General features: G+C 38.2%; 2 protein-coding genes across 4 annotated transcripts in view; one reads left to right on the top strand and one right to left on the bottom strand.

Moving 5' to 3' along the window:
• Nucleotides 1–21,800, bottom strand: part of arhgef25b (Rho guanine nucleotide exchange factor (GEF) 25b) — a 37,141-nt gene extending 15,341 nt beyond the window's left edge. The window contains exons 1-5 of one of the 3 annotated variants that reach the window (XM_034691808.1): nt 21,604–21,800; nt 21,293–21,517; nt 17,458–17,563; nt 1,825–2,147; nt 1,600–1,704 (exon numbers count right to left, since the gene is read on the bottom strand). In XM_034691808.1, coding sequence (XP_034547699.1) covers nt 1,600–1,704; nt 1,825–2,147; nt 17,458–17,512 — 483 coding nt within the window. In that variant the 5' untranslated portion in view covers nt 17,513–17,563; nt 21,293–21,517; nt 21,604–21,800. Of the gene's footprint in view, nt 1–1,599; nt 1,705–1,824; nt 2,148–13,760; nt 14,140–17,457; nt 17,564–21,292; nt 21,518–21,603 lie in introns of those variants that run through there. The other 2 variants (XM_034691649.1, XM_034691722.1) reach the window with 2 other exon arrangements.
• ankrd33ab (ankyrin repeat domain 33Ab) lies at nt 21,300–24,581 on the top strand. The gene is made up of 4 exons (XM_034691928.1): nt 21,300–21,571; nt 21,727–21,856; nt 22,115–22,255; nt 23,622–24,581. Exons 1-4 carry the CDS (start codon nt 21,311–21,313, stop codon nt 24,464–24,466), a joined length of 1,377 nt encoding a protein of 458 aa, XP_034547819.1. The 5' UTR covers nt 21,300–21,310; the 3' UTR covers nt 24,467–24,581.
• The last annotated feature ends 701 nt before the right edge of the window (nt 24,582–25,282 follow it).

The following is a 25,282-nucleotide window of genomic DNA, read 5'->3' as shown; positions in this document are numbered from 1 at the left end:
GAAGGAGTACTTGCCAACAAACACAGACCTGGTTTACACCTTTTAGGTGAGAAACAGGGCTTTGTGATTTTGTTCTTTATTTTGATTTTTTTCTTTATGGTCTACAATAACAGGTGGAAGTGACTGCCCACGATTTTTCTTAATCTTTAGCTGCTTAAATGAACTGAAAGCATGGACAACAAGTCCTAACCAGTTGGACACACCAGGCTTGTCGTGGGCGTAGAGTAAGCTGACAGACAAGAAAGAACGCTTCATGGTTGTAGGGCCTGTGTCCACTAACACTGCTTGTTCTTGCACTGGCAAAATAATACAAAGACAATAAATCAAATGTTGAAACTGAAAAATGTAATGCTTTACGAAAAATATATGCCCATATTAAATTTGATATCAGCACCGTGTATTGAAAAGTGAGGACAGGGATAACATAACACCTAAAAAGTTGTATAGTGCTAAAAATAAAAATTTGAAAATCTCTCAATGAATTAGGTTAATTTGCTACATACTCGTAACATGTATACAAAGAACATCCCAGAGAAGCTGAGTCTCCCAGAAGTAAAAACTGGATGAGACTGCATGAGCAAATACTTCAACAACTTCAGAATAATGTTCCTCAGCATAAAATTGCAAAGTATTTGGGTAATCCACCATCGATAGGACATAATATCATTAAAAGCTGCTTTTTTAATTGATTGCTTGCTATCTGAGGAGGGACACTGATGAGGTTGGTGTTTCAAACATTTACTTTCAACCAAGAGCGCAGTGACAAGAAAGAGCTGACGTGGAGTGTAATCTTGCACTGAGGACACATAAGAGACTGTACAAGCCTCAATCTTTTTAAAAGTAAACTGAAATTATGGCTCAAGGAAAAACAGTCATGTGATCATCTGAATGCATCAAACTAGAGACAATGAAATGTAATTTTAAATGTGTTGTTATTAGTGATGGACAGTGTTGAGTAGCCTATGTATTGTTTTAAATGCTAGTATGTTTTTTATCATTTGTATTGTACTTTCGTTTACATCTTCCTGCCCAGGGACCACAGATGAAAATTAGCTTATAGCTAACTGGCTAATAGAACGCTGAGTGTCATTGGGTTATTATAGAAAATAAGTGCTGCGACTAGTGGGCACTGGCCCTAATGTTCCTTTCAGCAGTCCTGAAGTTTAGCTCAACAAATGAACCCTTGACTGCTAAGGCTGCTTGGGTGTCATGTCAATCCAGTCCTCAACCCAAACATGACCCTGTTTCAGACTGTTATAGACGGCTTAACTGGTTGATGACTTCCAGATGTCGTCTGGGAAAGCCCACAGAGAACTCAGTACAGAGTAGAGTTGCCAGAAAGTGGTGGTTCACTGTATGCTTGTGTACGTATGCTTCTTCTGTGTATCAATATATTAAGAATGCACAAAGCTTTACGTTTCAGCACACTTGGTGGAAGTCAAATGATACGTGGAAACAAGTAACCTTTTACATAATAATAAAACTCAGGACATAGAAGGACAAGTGCAATGGAACAGAACAGAATAGAATGGAACAGAATAAGATAAAATAGAACAGAATGAAATATTGTGGAGTATAATATCGTAGGATAGACATTACTTGACTCTGCATGTCTTTTCTTTGCAAGAGGTCACATAAATGGCTCTGACAGGACAGTTGTGTAGGAGGCAGAGCTTCTGTTCTCAACAAACCGTCTCTCCACACCTGTTCAATACAAACACAAAAACCAACACAAACACTGACTATAGTTAGAAGTGTAAAAAATTAAAGACAGGCGGTTCAAATTGAAAAAAGCTGCATCTGTCCATCTTTTTTAAGTCTCACCGTGTCTCCACAGGGGAGGATGGTGCCTCTGTCGTGCGGCTCCAGAGGCCCCAGCTGAGTCTGAGTGTGGGAAAGGAGCAATGGTGCTTGCCTTCCATCTAACCTACACATCTGCTTCTCCATCTTTCCCACTCCTCCTCTGGCGTCAGAGCTCAGCTTACGGACAGGATTGGTGAGCCATTTCTTCAGGGCGCTGACAGGGTGCCGTGATCCTCCAGATGAGGAGTGTGAGCAGGGGCTGGAGCTGCCTGAGGCCTGGCGGGGCACAGAGCCCACTGATGGAGGAATGCTGCCGTCTCTGCCTGTCACAGTGTACGACTCTGCTGCAGACAGAGAAAGAGAGAGAGAGAGTGGGTTAATGTACAGAAGCTAATTGTGGGGTACATCCTCTCAGGTCAGATACTGCAGACAGATTTCTGCACAAAAATGTTGTTCAATTTCCTGTGTTAAGCCCTAACTGTAACTTTAGTGCAGTACATACCAATCCTAAATCATTATAAACACATCTGTTCTCATGAGGTAAGACTCATAGATTCAGCTTAACTGCACGCAATTGCTATACAAAAAGCAAATTCATCTTAACTGAAAATTGTGGTAATACCAACCATAAGAAAAAAACATTTAGCCATTTTGATCATTGTACAAAATTGTGCTTTATGGTGAGAAATAAGTTTAAAATTCTACAAAATGATATATTTGTTTTTCTTTTGACAATCAGAAAAATTATCAGCCAGCTATAAATTGCTAAAGTTGTATCAGTATCATTTATACAAAACAGTATCCTTTGAGCGATGCATCAAGTTGAAACCTTTCTTTTTGACTAAGTAAATAGTCAATATTTTGACTGTAATAAATAATACTTTATAGTGCTCTTGGGTTGAAATGTTGTTTTGGTACCTACTAAATTGATCCAATTGTACCTGGTCTTGATCATAAAACGGCCTTGTCCTTTTTAAGTATTATTTTTAGTGATGAAAACAATTTTAAATTTCAAAAACAAAGAAAACAAACTTACTGCATGTCTTTTTAAAGTATATTTTGCAGTGTTTAAATGGAATTAAATGTGATCATGTGTGTAAATGAAGCACTTATGGTATCAGTATTTTGATACCAAAAAATATATATATAACCCTCAGTCTATCTGGCGTACGTCTGGTCTGCTAACAGCCATACCTTCTTTCTGGGATCGCCATTTCCTGGCTGTTTGACAGTTGTTCAATGTCTCTGCTCCACCAGTGGTGGACAAAGTACATTTACTTGAGTACTGTACTTAAGTAAATTTTTTGAGTATCTGTACTTTACTTGAGTATTATTTTTTGGGGATACTTATTACTTTTACTCCACTACATTCAGAAGACATTTATTGTACTTTTGACTCCACTACATTTCTATCAGTGCTCTAGTTACTCACTACTTTTGCTTTGAAGTCAGCTCATGAATTTCCTTCTCTTTTCTGAAATCTGATCCTAAGACAGTAAAATGTGTTTGTGTAGTTCTGTTTGTCTCAGTGGTTTAGTCATACCTGTATATCGTGCATAATCCGGGTGTACCTGACACTATCATAACAACAGCAGTATGTAAACCCTTGTGTCTCATGTGATATCAAGGCCTTTGTTTGACATACACAGTGGAATATAATCTAGTTTAAAAATGTAAGTATTTAAATGATACAAATTAGTGCCATCAAATCTGCACTGTTATACTCTTTTTTCAACAACTGAGTCTGAACCCCCTCTTGAGCTGACACCCTTTGACTCCACAGCTGGATTTTGTTTCCAGTTTTAAGTCTCTTGACTAGTATCTAATCCTCAACCACACTGTTCCAATCAATCACCCTAATATTAACCTTTTACTCTGTCCTGCTGATCAGAGAAAAGTGGAATCTGTCAGGTGCCCCGTTTTGTCATTTTGGACTCTTTCCAAAAGCCACTATTCCCCGTCAGCACATTTATGTAAGCGGTAATTATAATAACAAGCTTTCAAGAAGCCAGTGGAAATCTGGGTCAGCCATGTGCCAAAGCAGCCTGATACTGACATTAAAAGGGACACCACAGCTGAGTTAAGATCTGAGTTATGCTCCTTTCTTACTCCTTCCTTTGATTGCATAATATTTTATGAGAACCAGCAAAATCTCCCTTTAATATAAAAGAAAGAAACATAAACAAGATGCAGTTCACAACCATAGACTGTAAATAAAAACACTTGTTCACAACACTAATGTTTCTAAATGTTTACCACAAGTGACTTAACTGTAACAATAACAGGCTAACAATTACATATTTTTCTGCATTACTGTTGTTTATCAACATTATTTAAAATACATATTTTGAATAATTCAAACTTTGTTTATGAGTGTGTTATTTATTGAATATTGGTAAGATTAGCAGTAGTAAGCACATTTTTTAAGTATTTTGGATAGGCCAAAATATAAAATTAGTTGAATCATTGTCTTATGTAGTCCACTGAAATGGCATTTTAAACAGTTTAACTACAACAGCCTTCTAATGAGGTAGAACTGATCCAGCACTTTAGTCAAAATAAACCAGCATCTGGGTTGAATACGTAACAAATCTTCTGGGTTAAATAAGTAACCCATTTTTGTTGGATTACATTAACTCAGCGTGTAGTTGGTCCTAATTTGACCCCGTGGTGTAGCTAAAAATAACCCACATTGGGTTGTTTTAAACCCAGCACTTATAGGGTGTATGAATGTTGAATTCAAATAAATGACTCTTTTAATCAACTCACTGTTTAAAAGAGAATAATTGTGGCTCAGGTGTTTGAACAATTGAACTGTAAGAACATAACATGTCTAACCAGTTAGTCTTTTTGTATTTCATGAAGATACTCATCCAGTTAACTGGGGGAGAAAAGAGAAAAGTGACACAAGAAATTGCAGAACTTCAAGAAAATAGGAAATCTCATAACAGATTGAAAAAGTGACGCAGAGAGAAAGAAGTAATACAATTGCAAGATTTTGACTCAACAACTTTAGGTGCACCAAACTAAAAGCTAACTCCATCCATCCATCTATCCATCAATCTATCCATCAATCTATCCATAAATCTATCCACCCAGCTTTCCATCCATCCACCCATCCGTTTTCTGTTTTCGTAACCAGTGGTAGGAATTAAGGACTTCCTTTTCTGTGCATTGCCATTGTTTGCCATAGTTATTACTAAATTTGTTAGATGACTGCCATTGGACTCTACTATTCCACCTCCCTTTTCCCTCACACTCTGCTCTCTGTTTTCCTCAATTCAATGAACGACCACAGAAACAATAGTGGATCATTTTGCCCAGACTACATAAGGAAACCGAATCATTTACAGCGAATCCAGCCTGCGCTGACAGACTCAACCTTTAAAAATGTAGAATCTTTAAATCCAGGTAAATCTTCCCTATTATTATCCATAAAATCTAAGAGTAACTTTACCAAAAGTACTTCCTTATCCTTAAATATTGACTGAGATAAAACAGAACTAATTCAGCAGATTCAGTCTGTGCAAACATCTGCAGATGTCCACATGCACACATACTGTATGTGATCTGGATGAGCAGAGACAACCATCTGGTCTCCTTGTCCTTTATCTGTCAAGGTCAGCACATTCATGACCACAAACACCACCTTACCATCTGTTAAAGTGATGTAACAAGTGCACCTCTCTGCAGGTCTTTATGTACAAATACATTACCATTTTCTACGAATTGGCCCTTAATGGTGCGTGATGGTCATTGTGTTGTCGAAAACCACAGCTGAGCTGAGAGACACAGCTTGTCATGTTTGTTTAAGACACTTATGTAATGTGTCATTTTCCCACAGTGCAACAGCTGGACCCCATCGTGACTGCAGATCGTCAGCACTGTCTGCTAGCATGAAGGCTTTGAATGCATCCTCATACAAGCTTTACAAAATGTATTATATCATTTATTTTGTGTTAATCTTCTTTATGTAAAAAGTAAATGTTGATGTCTGACTTCCCTTTTGGAAAACAATTTTCATCTTAACATATCACTGGGACAGATTTCTGTGTCCCGCCTGTCATGGAGGGGTTTAATATAGATCATATTTTCTCAGAAAGATGAAAATGTCAGTAACCTTGTTGGCTCAGACAACACATCAATCCAGATGGAAACAAATGACAGGAAACAGGACAATAATTCTCTCTGACAGTAATCATGTCTCAAACACAGGCAGTTTAGATCAGAGTATTTTGCCTTTTTATGAAGTAGGTGACTCAAGCAGCCTACCTCATTGTTTGTAATCACATCTTATTTCACAGCTACACAGAATATTCAACAAGAAAACTTTGGAGACAACTGACCAATATAAGCACTGTGAATGATGACAGTGTACAGGAGTTCACGTCTGACACACCTTTAGAACACCTTTCTTAGATTTGCGGGTGTTGAGAGAGGAAATTCTTTACTGTGAACCAGTAAAGTTTAACCTCCCCATCTCAGGCTTATACGCAGTTAAAGCCATATTCTGCGACATCCTCCTTTAGAAGTTGTTTCTACTGTCTCTTTTGTCTGCAGCAGTTTCATAATTTAATAGATAGACTGGATATTCACTGGATATTTATTTATATGTGTAACTATTTCTTCTTTGCTACTTGTATGTTTTTTTGTTTTTTTTTCTGTTTTACTTTTACATGTTCGAAACAAGACATCAAATCAAATCAAAAATACTACAGATATCTCAGATAGCAATAATTCTTCCTAGTCAAATGAACATTTCAGATATAATCAACGTAGTAGTCATTCAGAGTTTTGCTTTAACCCTCCTGTTTAGTTCTTTTCTTAGGGACAACAATAATGTTCCTGGGTCAATTTGACCTGGGGCATATTTAATGATTCAAAAGTGTCAGAACCCAAAAAAATCCCAATAAACATTTATTAAAATCTCATTATTAACTCCATTACTAACCATTTAAATCAATACTTAGTGCATTGGTGTTCTTTAATTCTCACAGATCATGGTTCAATGAGGATACTTCACTTGTTTTTTATGAAAATTCATGTTAAAACTTTTTTTATGTACATTGGAAAGTGATTGGGCGGAGATATGTCACACAGTTGCAAAGAAACATTTAATATTTGACACTTCTGACCCCTTTAGCCTCCACTTTGACTGCAGGGTCAAATTGACCCATGAACAGTATCTATGTAATATAAGCATGCAGGGTGGGGTTCAAATGTATGAAATGAACCATTTTTATTTTCTATTTTGTTCACGCTAATCAAGCCAAACTTTTATCATTCTTTTTTAGATTTTTGAACTTTAAAATGGGTCCATTTGACCCACAACATAACAGGAGGGTTAAAATAACTGAACTGCAGATATCCATGATGTTCATTATAGACCATTCATTTCTCCAAGGAAGAATGTCGGTGTGGAAATGTTGAAGTGTTCGTTCTGACTTGTAAGAACTGAATTATATATTGTCTATAATGCTTTACCACTCAAAATATCAAATGTTAAGACAATCCCTCATTCTTTTTCAGGATTTAAAGATATTGTAAACTGGATATTCAACATCTGTTGAATAATTAAAACCACAAAACCCACCGGTGAGAACATTGTTTTGACATATCTAAAAATATAACTCCTGATAAGAGAGTTGACTTTATTGTACTGGCAAAGGCAGGATGACAAATTCACACTTTGAATATAAAATATGTATTCAAATCTACATATGTTTCATAATCTTAAATATACCATAAGAAGATATGTTTTCTTGCCTTGGTCTGTTAGTAATTAACTTATATTACATAAGAGGACTAGTATAAATAAACAGGACTAGTGCTTATCCAGCTGTGGTGTGGGAGCTGTTTCTGTGACCTACTTTAAACTATGGAAGTCTCTCCCTCCCTCTCTCTCTTTCTCTATTTCTCTCTGAAGAGCAGATGGCTGGGAGATAGTTAACTACATCTTTCCTCCTCTAAACCCCATAAATGGTCATGGTCAGCAACAGCAGGAGCGATCCAGATGCTGTTTGAGCCCCGCTCCACACCTCAACAAGTCAAAGTATGACTTAAGCATTACACATTAACTGCCAGGCCTTTATCTGTCTGGATATGGGGTGTGTTTACTGTTGGTGCTTGTTATCCTGTGGATGCTGATGAATGAAATCATCATTCCTGCAATCAAATCCAGCCTTATTGGCCTTAAACGGTCTGCTCCACTTCCTGCAGAAATACAGACTAAAGAACTACAAATGTGCCCCTCTCATGTTAAATAGACAGGATCATGCACACTTGTACAATTTCACCATCTTCATAGCACAATATTAAACTAATGACTAATTATTCTGAAACATGAAAGGACTACAATATTCAGAGATGCATTGTTAGATAACATTGGCTTTGAAAAACCTCTGCCAAAAGGTCGGCTACATGTAAAAATACAGAGTGGAGCTCAAGGTTAAAGCAGGATTTGATCAGCTGATCTCTCGTTTCATCAACTGCACACCTGAACACAGACCCCAGCCCCCATTATTCAAATGCTGCTGATGCTCACAGCTGTCACTCACCTGGCTTTTATTGAATAATCACCTCTAACCACACCAACCCTCTATCTTATTCCATTCAGCATGCTTTTGTTTTCATCTGTTCTTGCTGTTGAGCACTCCTTCTGCTAATGCTACCAGCTACTGGCCAGTTTCCCATGCTGCATTACAAAACGGTTCCGTAAGTACTTAATCTCAAACTCAGATACAACAGGCATTTGAACAAACATTACATCACTGATGTGACCCTTTGTGATCAGATATTAATAAAAGTTTCATTTCTATGGTTGCATCACTTTTGCTTTGGGAATCTGTGACCTGACCATTATAAGATTACTTTTATTTGCCAGTGATTGATATCTTTTTTTATGATGTAGTTGCATTTTATTTAAATGAAAGGACAAAGGACTAAGTATCAACAGATTCAATTAGAAGAAACAGGCTGCAGATTCAAAAACACATACCAATGTTTCTTCTGTAGTCATGCTCTTGATTTATGTGTTTGAACTTCCCTTTGTCACAACTGCACTTGTGTCAGCTTTTTTGCAGTTTGTTTTTTTGTTTTGCACCAAGGTTTTGTTGATTTATTTGGTTTTAGATTTGTGTAAGTGTTTCGTTATTTGCATCATCTCTGAATATGAAGCCTATGTCTCCTATTGGAAATAGTTTGGGCTGTTGCCAAACACTGCACTTGAGGGCTTTTGTAGATTCCCTGAGAAAGAACTAAAAGTGAAAACAGAAACACCACACTGTTACTGTTCAGCTTCGCCAAGTTTCCAGAGGACAAGGAAAGTGTCCCAATCTGAATTAAAGTAAGTCTAAAATAAAAGATGACAATGTTTGAATTCTTTACTGCTCTCAACAAAAGAGACAACCTCCACACAGTTTTCATTATGTGGTGTTAGCACAGCAGAAACAAATTACCTAATAGAGTTGAACTATCAACATAACAAACCAAACAGTCCGTGTTTTTATAAAAATGAATCTGATTTTTTTGGTGTCTACCAACTTCTGATTCAACTATTTCCACCTCATAGTATGTATATTTGTTTTTTATACCTCTAGAGCTCTTGAAAGGAAATGCAGAGTATGATGATATTTTTCAGGGGACCTAGCACAATAAAACCTCTATGACATACATAGTCGTTTAATATGTATATTTGGTTATTGTGGCTTTAATCACTTGTCATAATAGACTAACATACAGTTGTTTTCATAAGTTACATACCCTGGCAGAATTTGTGATTTTTCTTGGCCATTTTTCAGAGAATATGAATATAAGATAAACACTTTATTTCCCTCATGGTTAGTGGTTGGGTGAAGCCATTTATTGTCAAACAACTGTGTTTACTCTTTTTATATCATAATGACAAAAGAAACTACAGAACAAATCATACATTCTGATAGGCTGTGTAAACTTATGAGCACAACTATATGTATTTTTTCCTGATAATGTTTTTGATTCTCTGTATTTTTAATGCTTTTATCTTGTATTTTAATGTTTGTTCTGAATCTACATTTCTTAGATTTTTCAGTGCACCTTGTAAGGTTCTTGGATTTGTCATTGTCCTACGAATAAAACTTGTATCACTTAAGACAAGATGTAGTTTTGTAAGTCTTGTACTTTCTTCATTGAAACACAGGAACGTGTTCAAGTTCAAATACAGACCAACAATTGCACAATATAACTTTGGCATGCAAAGTTGTTCGAAGGTAATAAACATTGTGTGCCTGTTAGTCATCCCGTTGATCGCTAACATACTGGTAGTGATCACCCAATATTGACTGGATGATTAATATTAGTAACAGCTGTTTCTGAGTAAGAGGGAATTTTAGGTGATGAGACATGAAGATCGTTTGCTGGATTTTTAAATAGATTTTTAAGGATGTATCTGAATCATCCTTTATCCAGAGGTGTTTCTCTGAATTTATGAACAGCTGTTGGACAGTGTGCCAGATGCAAAGAAGCACTCAATGAGAATGTTTGCAGAATAAAGGAGCAGGAAGTCTTCCTTGGAAGTAGAGGAAATAATGACGGCTTCAAAAACAAGGGGAAATGCCCAGAACTTCATAACAATGCTTGTAAATTTAAGAAGAAGTCCTCAAACAACCACAGAACAATTACAGTACTAAAGAAAAACAATGATAGAAAGAAAGTCTTTACTATCCTGACTGTAATGTTTGCACTTTGTATTAACACTCACAAACAAACAGGAAAGAAGGAAGAAAACAGCTCGTGTAACAATAATTGTAACATCACATAACACCGAAAATTTTTATCCTGAGGGAAATGACAGCTATGTTTCTTTAAGATTATCAAACCCCGGTGAGAAGGCATCTCAACATAAGACTGTTTTTGTTTTTTACTTTTTCACACATCTATTTGAAGAATCTGCCGAGCGGTGCAGCTCAGAGGAGAGCTGTTCTGTAATCACTCCCTGAGCAACTGGAACAACAGAGGATTTAAGGGTTGGGGCAGTAATGGGATGTGTTTGTGTGTCTACAGTATGCGTGTGTGTGTGTGTGTGTGTGTGTGTGTGTGTGTGTGTGTGTGTGTGTGTGTGTGTGTGTGTGTGTGTGTGTGTGTGTGTGTGTGTGTGTGTGTGTGTGTGTGTGTGTGTGTGTGTGTGCACATCTGCTCTGAAGCATTGACACACAGTATTGCAGGGATACAGATTAAGAAAATCATTCTGTTTATACATGCAGCCACGTTAATACTTCTTTACCAAACAATAGTGGAAAATATGATTGATAAAAAAATAGTGATTAATAATAATAGTGATTTAAATGTCAGGATAGTGACTTCATACAGGTGCCTGATTCAGTCATCAGCAGCATCTTCAAAAACACCTCAAACACCCTGATGTGACTCTATTACTGATTTTCAATCTGTCTGTATCAGGGGCCTCTTTCTGTATCTAAATCAGGGCTGTCGCAATAACCAGTATTGACAATTACAGTCTTGTTAAAAATATGAAACGTTAATATTGTGCAAAAAATGAGGATATGGAACTAATTGGTTCATAGTAAGGGGCGGTAGTGGTTCTTTACACTGGTTGCCGCATGCCGTAAAAACGGCAGACAGACAAAGAAGAAGCAGCAGGAGCAAAAGAAGAAGGAGACTTGGCTGTCAGCTAGCCAGCTACTCTTTTCCACAGTGTGTGGCTTCTACTGCAGCTCAAATCATGTCAGAGTAGATGACGTATGAAAGTGAGGTACTTTACCCGACGCCCAAAAGAGTTTCCTCACCAGTTTGGGAGTTTTTTGGTTAGCTTACGTCCTCGCACCAGCTAGTGATTTTGATTTAGTTAGCATATTGTTGTCAGATGTTGGACCTTGTTGAGAGTATTTTGTCAAAGAAGAGATAAACAGTTAAGTTGGAGTGATAACTTTTTGGGGCTAATTGGCAAACACAGACATGTTAAACACTGCAGTTCCTGAAACCGGCTCCAAAGCAGGACGATCCCAGTAAAGGCTTATATTGAATGCCAAAATAAGAAGAAGAAATAAATGTTTACAGCTGGTACAAAAATGGTTTATTAGTTTCGCTAGTTTCTCTATTATTTAAAGCAGTACAGGGCCCGAGTCAAGTGGGTACTGCCAGCTGTCTGCATGATGACTTCTCAGCCAGCTAATGCCACTCAACTTGATCACTACTTAGCCAGTTAATGAATTAACCATGTCCAGTCTGGAAAACTTTGATAATTTAATGTTAACCAGCCCCTTACTCCTCTACAGCCCCAAAGTTTCATCTAAATATTGCCCCAACAGGCTCCCAAAAACAAGATTGCGACGCCATATAATATCAGGCTAGAAGCTTCGAACTCACAGTCCACAAATCAACAAGTGACACCGTGGTACCAAAGTACATTTCTTCTATACAGCTAATGAGTCAGGCATAAATAGATGCAATTCCAGGTGGCTTTTTCACAAAGCTTCCCAGTGTTTGCAGAACTTTTTGACCAGGCTGGGCCAACTGAGGCTCTCACATAGGCAGGGGTGGCCAGTGCATTTACAAATAAATAACATTTACCCTTTCCGTCTTCACAACCAACTTTCATTTAAGTATTAAACAGTTGTATAGTATATTCCTTTTGACTTAAAAAAAAAAAAGAAAAAACATGAAAAAGTGGCATACATTTTCTTAGCTTAATTCTTTAAGGACTTACAAAATATATTTTTTCAAAGTCACATTTGAGGGCTTTAATAAAGAAATCTACTGTCAGCCTTTTAACTCATCCCAAATTATAGAGTTTAACAGAAACCCCACCTCTGACAAGGCAAACAGCCAATCATAGTTTAGGATTTTGGGGTGACCCCTGGGGTGGCCAATTGGATTTAAAGGGGTGCCAGTGCCACCCTTGGCCACCCCTCTGGACACGCCACTGACCACCACAACAAAGGCAAAGGGCATCAACTGTCAAATATTTATGTGCTTGGCTAGCAAAAACAAAAAAACAAAACATATAATCACTTTTTAAAGATGACCTAAACACATAAAGAAAAAAAGCTGATGGCTGTAGTGAGCCCTGACTGCTTGCTAGCAAAGTTCTGTCATGTTGGCTGGTTGGTGAAGTTAATGAAGCTGAAGTTGTTGCCTCCTGTAGCTAGTTATTAAAGGTCAATAAAAACATGTTCATTGTTTTAGCCTCAAGAAGAAGCATTGTGTTGCTGTTTCAGCATGATACAGTGACAGTAATTATGTAACTTTATTATATTGAAGTGAATGAACAAATGCAAACTGACTTGACAGGGCTGACATTAGCTTGTTAGCATGAACCTTGTGGAGGTTAATTTGATTTGTGGATTCAATGAAAAGATTATAGAGGAGCTTAGCAAACCTAGGCAAGGAATGTTTGACTTGTTTTTGTGTAGTTGGCACAATTAAAATCTGGACTGCAAGATAAAATAATGTTTATTTCCAGCAATAATAAAGTTTGATTTACATTTTCTTCATCTTTAACTGCAGGTAACTTTTACAGTACAAATATTCATATAGAAATGATTTTAAAGTCCCCACTCATGCACTATTTTGCTAAGTTTTTCAAATCCATGTTAAAGTGCACATTTCGTTCCATAGTTTTCTTGAATAATGTTGTGAACATGAAGGACACACTGAAAGAAAAACTTGTCCTCAGAACACAATCAATTCCTTTCTGGCTATCTGATGGTGCTATTCTCTTCAAGAGGCCTGGACACAAACACTGTGATGTGAATGGATGACAGTCACACTAAAGGTAATAAGAGTGTATAAATGTGTAAAGAAAGGGAAGCTGAACTAAAACCTAAGTGTCTCTTTATAGTAAACAAGCCAGTAAAATAAATGTTTGTCTCAAATTCAGGAACATAGAGAACCTATAACCTTCTACAAATACATCACCTGTAAAAAGTTCATGCCCCCCCTGAGAGCAGAGAGTCACATACCTCTGACAACGCAGCAGCCACATTTACTGAGCAGTTTTCTGAACAGGTGCCGACACCCACATCCTCGCTGGTGGTGACCCCCTCTCATAATGATCCACTCCAGCTGCCAGACTCAAAACTATCAGATGGAGGCATCATGCTGAACCGACAAACATAGACGCACCTAACACTACTCCTGTAGAAACAACCTAAGGAGATGGGAGGAAACGTGTTCAGCCAGCTCCACAGTCATGTCTCAAATCTAAGCATAAACTCCAGAGGAAAAAAAAAAGAAAAGTTGCTCCAATCCCATGATTTGAAGAAAAATAGCTTGAAAGAGAGAAGGCCAGTGCTCTCCTCCACTGTACAGCCTCTCTGTGTGGTCAGATAGTATGCAAAGATTAAGAGAGAGACCAAAAGTGAGTGAGGGAGCAACAGAGAGGCAGGGAATGGGAGGGGCTGTGACGATGAAAGGGGTGGTAGCTTACACACACCGCACTGCTGTGCAAGCATCTGTTTCCCGGTTCGACCTCTAATCACTTCCCTCCCCTCACCTCCTGCTACCTCTCTCTCTCTTTCTCTTTCTCTCACTCTGTCTGTAACTACACCTCATTACTCTCTCTTCTTAGTGCTGCTTCTGTGGGCTTTGGTGGATCATTTTTAAAAAGACACTCATGATTGATGGCACGCTACTGGAAAAGGCTTTTGTAACATTTCCACAGCAAATGTACACACAGACAATGGCATTTGACTGTTAAAAGAAAGCAGGATGATATATCTGTCAGAAAACAGCTACAATGGCATGTACAGAACAATATCTGCAAAACCATAAGTACTGAGCTTTACCCACACAGGGGTGCCAACAAAAACACAAACCAAAAGTTACTCACTGCAGCTTTAACATTTGTGGTTTTGAGTGAAATGTTCTAGCAACTATTTAATGGATTGCTTTGAAATATTTATGACACTCTCAGGGCAAATTGTGATAACTTAACTTTAACACCATGATCTGTTCAGACTTTAAAAACATTGCAAGTTGCAACCACATTGTTTTATTTTTTTATTTTGTATTCTTCCCCCTAAAATATTTCAATTTTCTTTCAGTTCAATTGTTCATGTTATAGGTCACATTAAAGGTGGAAAAGTTCTGACATGATTTGTCATGGTCTCAATTTCTTACATCACAAAACCTGGCATTTTAAAAGGGTGTGTAGACTTTTTATATCCACTGTATATAGACAAAGAGAATGCTGCTGGTGAGGCAGTAGACTTTTAGTCTTGTTAAAACAAGTATGGACTCTCTTCTGTTGGCTTTCTCTTTCCTTGAACAATCAATATATTAATAATTCAAACATGGTAGATTGGAATTAAATGTAATTATGTCTATGCTGTATACTATCAGGAAGCAAAGAGTCACTTACACATTAAGCAGCTACACCTGAGCAAACAAAAAACAAACTAATTTACATGTCAGTTATCCTAACCTACAGAGGTCTCATGAAAGGGCCACAAGGAAAAACTGAGGAGTTGTTAGATATCAAATAAGATAGGGCTGTATAAAGGAATTATGTTTAGTCATTAAGTTCACCCATCGGTTTGTGAATGTTTTGAAACTAGTGATCAAGACCATGAACTCATCAGGAAAATATGAACTGGGGTATTGAATCAACAGATTCAGTCATTTTCTTATCTGCAGTCCAAGTTCTCTGTCTTTTAGAAAGAAAGGCAGTTTCAAACTCCTCTGCATTGTCCTCCCTTTGAGGTGAGGCTATCTCATTAGCAGATTATCACTTAACAACTGTTTCACATAAGTAAGACTTAGTTTTGGTTGAAGATGACTTCAGGATTGTTATATTAGAGCGTAAAGAACTTGATGCTGTCTTGCACACATCTCAGATAGAAACACATGCAGTGGGTTAGGAAATAAACAGGAGAGCTTAAAATCATTGGTCTTCATTACTTCACCCAACAACAAACCTGACTCCCATGTACTGACCACCATGGAAAACCCTGTAGATCAAAGCTAACAAGACAGGTATGGTGGGGGGTGGACACCTATAACTGATAATTAATTCAGATTTTATTTTATTTTATACACACATAACATGTCAGAGTTTCACTCAACAGAAAAAAAACAGGACAGACTCTTTGGACAACCATCAGTCTCATGCAACACTGAACCTTAGAGCAAATGGTTTAATATCTGAAAACTGCATGTGCAAAAAGATTGTGTACATTTTTAACACCCTTAAAAACCATGGAGATTTCAAGTTTTGTGGCTTAAATTAGCTGTAGTTATATCTCGCAGACAGCTAGCAGCACCCACCTGTCATTTAGAGCAGGGGTTCCCAAACTTTTCAGCCTGCGACCCCCAAAATATAGGTGCCAAAGACTCGTGACCCCCACTGTCCCAGAAAGTGATTTAATGTGGCTTCATTTAGCTGGTCTGCAGAAAATGACCCTACCTGTATGAGCCTGTGGCTGTGTTTCCTGTGCCGTTATGAATTAACCTACTGCTACTGATGATTTTGATAATTAACTTTTCACTAACCCTAAACTTAGGAGTCATCAGGCAGAAAACTCATTACTTTTTCTATTTTAAAGGTTTTATTTCTAATTAAGCGACTATTTTTGTCGATATTTTGTACTATAATGGGTAAAATGTACTATTTTTAGATATCTTTTAAAAAAGAAAATTCTGGAAGACATCTCACGACCTCCCATTTGTGTTTCGCGACCCCCCCAGGGGTTCCCGACCCACAATTTGGGAATCCCTGATTTAGAGCAAGCTTTCCCTTCCTTATGCATTAACGTTAAATAGGGGATCCATAAAAAATTCAACTCTTTTATATTTTGTATAAATGAAGAACAAAGCTACAGTGACTAACATGTAAAAAAATGTCTGTTAACTTCAGCCAGCACAAACAGAGTCAATGTGCTTTATGTGGTTTTTTTTAACTGGAAAAGAACTGCTTTATTCATCCATAAAGCAGCGACCTGTTCTCCTTAGTCACCACCAGGACTCGAGCATCCCCCCCCCCTGTGGTGGAAAAACCAACATGTGGAAATATACACACACACACTCAGCAAACTGAACTAGCAGGATGGAGGCGGGCCCTTTTAATCTCAAAGCTAAGATTAAGCGTTCATGACTAGATGATCTTCTGAGCACAGCTGTCCAGGCTCGTGGCAGCCAGTGTGCTGTGATTCAACAAGATTTATGCATAAACTCATACGACGAAGATAAAACCAGGAGGGGAAAACTTAGACAGCAGCAGCTTCTATGACACATGTATATTACTCTACAGGCACACACAGACATCACAGGTCAAAACATCACAACTCTGGAATCTCAATCCAGTGAGGACAGATTACAGCAATAAAAATATCAAAATGCTCTCTCTCTTTCCATGGAGTTAAGCTTTTAAAAACTCTGCCCTGATGATCCCTGTGAGCTGAAAAGCACTGATCTCTCCACAATGCAGGATTATTGTACATGCATGCATGTGTATATGAGTAAGTATACAACTTATTAGCCAGTATCCAAACATTAGGATGAGGTAGTGTATTTTTTTAATCTGTTACTTTTCTACACTTCATAATTATGTTTTGTGTACAAACACTTGAAGTCAAATCTCTGATTTGATGCTGCTCTTTTGAAAACAAGAGCATTTCTCTGAATCACTGAAAAGCATATGAGATAAAGGCTCAGCATTACCTTTGTATCCTGCAGTCACACTGGATTTCCTGTCCCACTCAAACTGAGTCTGCATGTTCTTGTGGTTTTCATCTGGCAGCAGTTTCTCCAGGCTTGGGTCTGAAATCTTACACACAAGACAGACACTGGCATGAGTGTGGAAAATTAAAAGAAGGAAACTGAAAGTTAATTAAAAACATCTACTCCTCTTTTATCAAAAGCAGATTAAAGATCTAAAGAATTTGATAAACCAAAAACATGTGTACGGGTGTGACGGATTCAGAGAAAGAACAAAGCAGAGAAGGTAATTGGCTTAATTACACCACTTTTCCCCTCAATTTCGCCTCTCTCTCAACTCTTCTCTCTTTCCTATTTTTGCTTCAGCTAAAGTGGTTTCTTATCTTATCTGAGGAATTTCTCTAAGAGCTGAACTGATCAGGAGAGTTTGCAGATCATCATGTAATCACAGGTTGGGTTAAAGTTGACTTTAAGGCGGCAGAATACAAAAGAAAAACACTGAAAACAGGTCCTGATTTTTTTTGTCATTGCAACATATACAAGAGTTAACAAACTGAACATCCTGATGACAGGTGGTTTCATTTTGTTCATGTTTAATTTTGATGGATTCTGCACCCAAAAGTCACATCATGTGTGGATTTTTAAAACTCAGATGCAAGGCTACATAACAAGCTGCAACAGTACATCAATACATGAACTGAATCAACACGTGATCATTTTTGCTGGTCATGTTTACACTATGACTGGTTTAGCATCAACCTTGTCCTCATAGTAGATAATATATGTATCATGTTATAGAATAAGCTGCAGCACTTAGGTTCCCTTAAATTAGATTTCATTTTTCAGGTGGTAGAACTGTATCAAAAATTCATTGAAAGTTGATCATTTATTAAACTGTAACAAAAGAAAAAACTCTCTAAACCAAGGTTAAGATTATCTGACAGAAATAAATGACAACATAAGTTACATGCATACAATATTCCTACCCTCAGCTGTAGTCCTGGCATTTTCTACAGAAAGGTGTTCCCTCATTACAATTCACACTATTTTTATGGTTTGTGTGTTGAAAATAAAATAAAAGTTCATTGTGATTAATCCATGCAAGTTGTAGCTTTGAAGTTTGTCATTTCCATCAACTCAAATTAAAACGGAGACACTCACTGCTTTATCCGCCCTGTATCCCAGAAGTTTTTCAGTCCTCCCATGCACTTTAGCCAAAGTCTTCATTTTGCATCCCTTGTTCTTCTGTCCACTTGAGTTGTTCCTATTTGTTCCTTTTTAATGCCTCGTAATTCTTAAAAAATTCTGTCTCATTTTCCTCCCCTCGCTGAGGTGTCCACTTCTGATCCTCCACTTTTATTTAATCAAACAAGTACAAGCTGAAATATCCTTGTCTGGCATCCAAAAGACAGTGGAAAAGTGGATACTCTTTGCTTTTCACCAGGTTTTTTTTCCCTCTGAGCAGAAAGGACAGCTGTTTAATTGCAGTGGGATCTATCCTCAGGCCCTTCTGGACAAGAGGAGGGTCAATCTGTCCAGACAGGTCCAGCCATGTCCCACAGGTCCCAAAAGCTAAATTCAGTCACTCAGTGAATATTCCCAAAGCAGCAGTTTTTACTAACTCAGAATAGCTGGAAAATAGCTGAACAAAACTTAAGTGCCTTAATTTCACCACAGACTAGACCAGATCATTCCAACACTATCACTGATTTTTTATAGGATTTCTTTTATGTCCACTTAGAACTTTTATTCCAGGTTCTACACTCAACCATGACAGCACTGCCTGTTCTGCAGAGGAACCAAAAATACATGTAAATCCTCTTAGACCCCTCATCATAGGGAGCTTAGACACACACAATTTATTCATGCAATTAAAGTATTAACATTCATCTTATTCATAAAACAGAAATAATTGCACATTAGTTTTTTTCTTCCCTGAACATATTTTTGCGACTGAAGATAGATAGAGATATGATCCTGAGAAGCATGAGCTGTCCTATCTAAGCTGAGAAATACCCGAATCAGCCTCTGCTGCTCTTTATAATGAATTTTGTCTCTGGTTAAACTCTGGAATCCGTCCCATCTGTTTGGAGTGTTCTGGCCACATCTGATGGGATTTGATCTTTTGTCAGTCTTAACAATTAATTGGATTCCTCCAATGTAAGCAGCTTACAGTTAACATTTATACATTTACAATTGGATTAATGACTTATTCTGTGTTTTAAATGACAGATTTGGGCATTATAACTTCAGACAGAAGACAAAGTACGGTATGTGATTTTTAGGCTTCCTACCAACTTTCTTCCATGTTGTAGTATTAATATAAGTTCAGTCTGTGTTCTCACTAAGTTCCTCATCTTGATCTTGAAAGTTACATAGACTGTGTTTCACAAAGTTAAAAATAGAGAATCTACATAGTTTAAAGAGAGAGTTATAAAAAGAAATCTTCTAGTTCAGCTTATGGTAAAAACCCAAAAATGATATAACTAGCAGGTAGCCTGGACTCAACTGCTGTTGTGCGGAAAGGTGAAAGTGCCAGGAGCTGGAAGTAATCCTCTTTATTAAGCTCTTGTAAGTGGGATGAGCTGAGAACAGGAGCCGAACATACAGAGTCTCAGTGCAGACTAAAGACTCCTCCTCTCAGTTGTATGCAATCATCCCAGTATGCTGCATGGGAATGGGTGAAGTACCTCTATTTACAGGCCTGGGAGGGAAACTGTGACCCATCAGCTGCAGAAGAAGAAGTGCTGGGGAAGTCAGAAGTTGCCATAAGAAGTCACTGAGGTGTGAAACAGACTGTCCGACACATGGAAACATCCATCTTCACAGCAGATTGTTCCCCCCACATGGTAAGTGTACTTTCCTTATGTTTACATATCAGTGTTGGTTAGTTTGATCAAAGTGATAAATTACTCTCTAATAATCAAAGACGGTGCATGCTGCATTTCTTCTTTAGAATTTTAACTTCCATATTTTGGTTTCATCAACATTGACCTATGGCGTTTATAATTGAACATTTGTGTACATTTTTCACAGCAAGAAGCACATTCTTGTGTACCACTGTAACATAACACAACAGGGGAAGTGTGTCTCATCAAAAAGTCTGGAAAATAGCTGTCATTAGTTCCCACTTTAAAGTATATCTTATCTCTTAGCTGACCAGTAAAGTATATCTTATGACTTACAAAGTTCCCAAATCATCATTCTTGTCGTTTAGATTTCAGTGTTGGGAACACTCAAGTTTGATTTTAATGCGTGTGATAACAAACATGATGCTTTTCAGATCCAGAGGAAAAACACAGCAGTTTTAGTTAGGCTGTCATATTTGCTTCGGAAAGCAGTACGAGGGCCAAAACACGGGATGACCCGACACACGTGCGTCTCATGTTATTCTGGGGTGGATTGTTCCACATTTAGCCCTCCTGTATATTCAGCGGGGCTTTCAGATGCTGATCCAGTTACTCAACAGTAAAGGCACACTGAGCTCACAAGGCCACTCCCACTGCATGACAGTCAGATAACACACTCATAATCCCTGAAAAACAGACTCATGGTATGCCGGATCAATCAGACAAAATGCAAACTTTCAATGTTTCGCGCCTGAGGTCTGATATTCACAGCATGACAATGTGCCTACAATGACAAAATGATGTTCACATGGCAATATGTGTGATCACAGAGAGCTCTCGAAGTGGTAAATATGCATCCTCTCTGTGTATCAATCACTGTAGCTAATTACAAAACTGTTTCTAAAGATAACTTCCAGGATTTGCTTTCTGACTTTTCTCCATTTTTGAATTTCTTGTAGATGTAATCTTAGAACACAGTATCATCTCACCTGTTCTGCTGTTGGAGGATGGCCACCGCAGCTGAGGACCCTCACCTGGGCTCAGGCCCCAATCAGGATGACCTGTCTCTGGCAGGGAGTGAGTCCGATTCAGACAGCATCCTATCAGACGACTCGGTGCTTCCTGACTACACGTCGGATATCACAAATGGGTGTGCAGCAACAACTCTGTATCAAGCATGCGCCCGGAATGAAATTGCATCTCTGAAGAAAGTACTGGAAAGAGGGGTCACGAAGGAGGAGGTCATGGAGCTGGACATCAATAGATGGGTAAGGGTGTCATTCATAATGCTTATACTCACAAGATAGTCACAGCCGTACTGATAATCAGCTCCGCAGGATGATCTACAGTGTGATGTTGTTTACAAATAACAGTGTAAACCTTCCTACTATCATTGATCTTTATCTTTGACTTCCACCCTCAGAACGGTCTGATGGTGGCTTGCTGCAGAGGTTATTTGGATATTGTCTATGGGCTTCATGGCTGTCCCTACATAGACATAAACCAACAGGACAATGAAGGCAACACTGCTCTGATGATTGCATCACAGGCAGGTGAGTTATACGTACACAACACACATCAACAGAACAAGACACCAGTGATCAAGTTTCATTTTGTACTAATACATGCTATCATACGTAGCATTAAGTGACTTACTGTATGTAGATTGACTGTCAAACATCAGTATCAGTATCTGGTCAAATGCTAACAGGTTAAAACATTTTCTTCATGTGAGACGAGTGAAGGTTTTAAGTGTCATACATTTTCAAACACTGGATCTGATCTCTGAATTCTGTGTTATTTATCCTCAGGTCATGTCACCACAGTCATGTATCTCCTGAACTACTACCCCAGTATAGACACTGAAATCAGAGACTGTCGAGGTTTCACCGCCCTCATCAAAGCTGCTATGACCGGCCGTAATGACGTTGTGTCCGCCCTTGTAATGGCTGGTACGTACAAACGCAGGGACAGAACTATGAATGGGAAAATATTGACTGTTTTTCTTCATTTGCAATCTATTTAGACTATTTCATTTTAGATTTTTTTTTATTAGTGTCAGTATTTTGTTTATTGTATACATACTTATATTATACATAACACCAATACATCACAAGTTGTTGCTGGAACAGTGATACCTGAAAAGGCTTTGTGGTACTGCATATTAATTTTGCATGGCAACACATAGAGGTAACACAAATAAAACAAAGACATGTAAAATAAAGTTTCAAGTTACACTCAAACAGGACCTGCTGTACTATGATATTATTAGGCCTTTTTTTTCCAGACCCCCACACTAGCTCATTAAGCAGGACTCCTTTGGCTATAAATAAACAGTTATAGCTCTGGTGGTGAGAATAGCTGAGCCTACAGTTTATCCATCCATATTTGAAGCCAACTAACTCAGTTGGCGAGTTAAATTGCCACTGACGCGAGACCGGTTTAAGGGATCACACTGAGGACATTATCACATCTTAACACACCGTCCAGTAGCCTAATCTCTGATTTACTAGTCTTGGGGGCTGAGTGTAGGTTAGCAACTAGCAGGGCTATTTGTAGACTGAAAATATGTGTCTTAAATCTATTTTAGTCATGTGTTTTTTTCACACAGCAGTTATTCTTTGTAAATTACGTGCTGTATATTTCATTAATATACTCAATTATCTGTTAGCCTGTAGCATCAATTGTTTCTTTCTCAACAAGCCTAAACAACTGTGCCAATTGGCCTTTTCCACAGAGGAATGCTAAGTAGAAAAAGCTCCAAATTAAATCACAAAATTAACATCTGAATTCAACTTCGCTGCATTAGTTTCGGGGTCCTAGTAATGTGCATGCTGGGTTACTCTCACACAGTCATGCCTTACTGAGACACTTAAACACAACAGAGACATCCTTATTGTTACACCTGTGCTTTTTCTATGATCAAATCCCAAACCTGCACATTGAAAAAGGTCCATAAATTGTCTTTCCTGTGCTGTAATTTGGTAATGTTTAGGCTTAGTTCAATAGCTACTTTTTGTGGAAGATTTGAAGCAGTTATATCAGAAAACAATGGAGTTCATTTTGTTCAAAGGCTCTGAGTTGGAGCATGTTTGAACACTTAAAAGGCACATTGGGTCACTGGAATAGTGCCATCATTAGTGTCACCAACAAACCCTCTTCTTTTCCTGCAATGACAGCAAAAACATCAGCTATTCATCTATCACTTCATGTGCAGGTCAAATTATCAAAAAGAATAAAATGTGTTATTAATCAGAAAATGAAGATTAAGTTTAAATTGCCGTCCTCATTCCTCTCCTTTTTCTTCTTTCTGTCCAGGGGCTGATATACATGCAGTAGACTCAACAAAATCAAAAAGTTCTCGGGAGTGGGCAGTGAAAACTGGTCGCTATGAGACTCTGTTTCGTCTCCGCCGCCTTAACATGCGGCCAAAAGCTGAGCAGTTCTGTGAGGACTTCATCCCTGAGTGGCCTGAGCTTCAGGAGAGGGTAGCTAAGGCTACAGGGGAGAAAAGTACCAGGGAAAAAATTACCCAGCGGCTCAAAAGCACATTTGGATTCAGATTACCTCGTGACCCCGAGGACAACGGGTGCTTGGATCACTTCGTACGCATCACCACCAGCATCCACAGTCCACTGATTTCAACTGGATGTCGTCCACTGTGTCCTACAAGCCCTCCTGAGGTGGGGAAGAGGCGCCTGGCTGTCCCGGAGCTGGTGAAGAAACACCCAGAAAAGGAGTTAGAAGAGAGCTCAGTGTGCCACAGCAATGGCTCAGTGTCCCACATCATACCCACAATCCACTCTGCAGAGTCTATCACTACAACTTGCTGTGCCGACACCGACCGACGAGGTAGCCTCCTCTCTCTGGCTTCCACCAAAGTTGCTTCTACGTTTATTCCCCGCAGCATGGCGAGACGAAACAGTGTGTTCCCTTCTGGCTGCATCCCCAATATCAACATCAGCAGGCCTACAGAGGCAACTCCAAAGAAAGAGAAGAAGAAGAGGAGGAAAACGGAGAAGGGCTTCCTTGAACCCCCGAAGTGGAAGTACAAGGAGATCAAGGATGAGAAAAAGAAGGAGAAGAAAAAAGCTGAGCAAGAGAAAGCAGAGAAGGAGAAAAAGGAGAAAAAAGAAAGAGAGAAGAAGAAGGCCAAAAAGTAAAGGGTGGTTCTGCTGTGTGAATTCTGAGTTTGAACTTAAACCACTGAGGGAAAATAAGTATGAGATGTTTTTCCTCTTAAAACTGAGCTGCAAAACAAACACTGCAAGGACTCGCTGAGAGGAGTTTGAAGTTTGATCCCTGAAGTCCAAGGGTGGAGATGAATATCTTATATCTTATGTTTAACTGTAGAAATAAAACTTTTATTCAAATTTTGTAGTCAAGAGTTGCAAAAAAATGCAAGTTTTCCTTTTCAGTTTCAGCGGTGCTGTAAAACACGTACAAGATCTACCTCATCACTTAAATGAAATGCAAAAAAGGTGAATACTGTTTTTAATATATACCTGTATATATTAGCAAGATGTGAATAGAGACACAGATAGCTACAGTTAGAGATTCTTGTTATTCTTATACAAAGTTTTATGCATTCAATCTGTCATAGCTTATTTTGGTAAGAGGACACTCAAAAATCATCTGTAAATACAGTAGAAAATGTAGAAAACATGGATCAAAAATGTTCACTTGCCACTTTCTGATATTGCCAACATCTTCATAATGTCTCCAGCTTTTATTAACTCTATGAGTGCACAGATTTTAAAAAAAAAATCCCAAATAAAAATAGGACAGATCAAGTTTCTATTTAATCAATTCATCCATGTGCTGTAAGTTTTTTTTAATTATTGAAGTCTGTTATAGCTGATTCATTTATGTCACTGCCCATAACTTTGAAGCATGCAACTGTACTTATGTGAGAACTTTGATAAAGCAACTTTACTTGGTGCAATATGACTGCATGGTGGTGCTATACAACATTACAT

This window comes from Notolabrus celidotus, chromosome 1 (assembly GCF_009762535.1).
Source record: "Notolabrus celidotus isolate fNotCel1 chromosome 1, fNotCel1.pri, whole genome shotgun sequence".
NCBI lineage: Eukaryota > Metazoa > Chordata > Actinopteri > Labriformes > Labridae > Notolabrus > Notolabrus celidotus.
The sequence above is the reverse complement of the archived record's forward strand: the minus strand, read 5'-3'. Positions and strand labels throughout refer to the sequence as shown.

Excerpts from the sequence above, each read along its gene's own strand:
- ankrd33ab (XM_034691928.1), top strand. The coding sequence starts at position 21,311 with ATGGCCACCGCAGCTGAGGACCCTCACCTGGGCTCAGGCCCCAATCAG. Across the intron at positions 21,857-22,114 it reads GATGATTGCATCACAGGCAG|GTCATGTCACCACAGTCATG; the intron begins GTGAGTTATACG and ends ATTTATCCTCAG. Across the intron at positions 22,256-23,621 it reads GTCCGCCCTTGTAATGGCTG|GGGCTGATATACATGCAGTA; the intron begins GTACGTACAAAC and ends CTTTCTGTCCAG.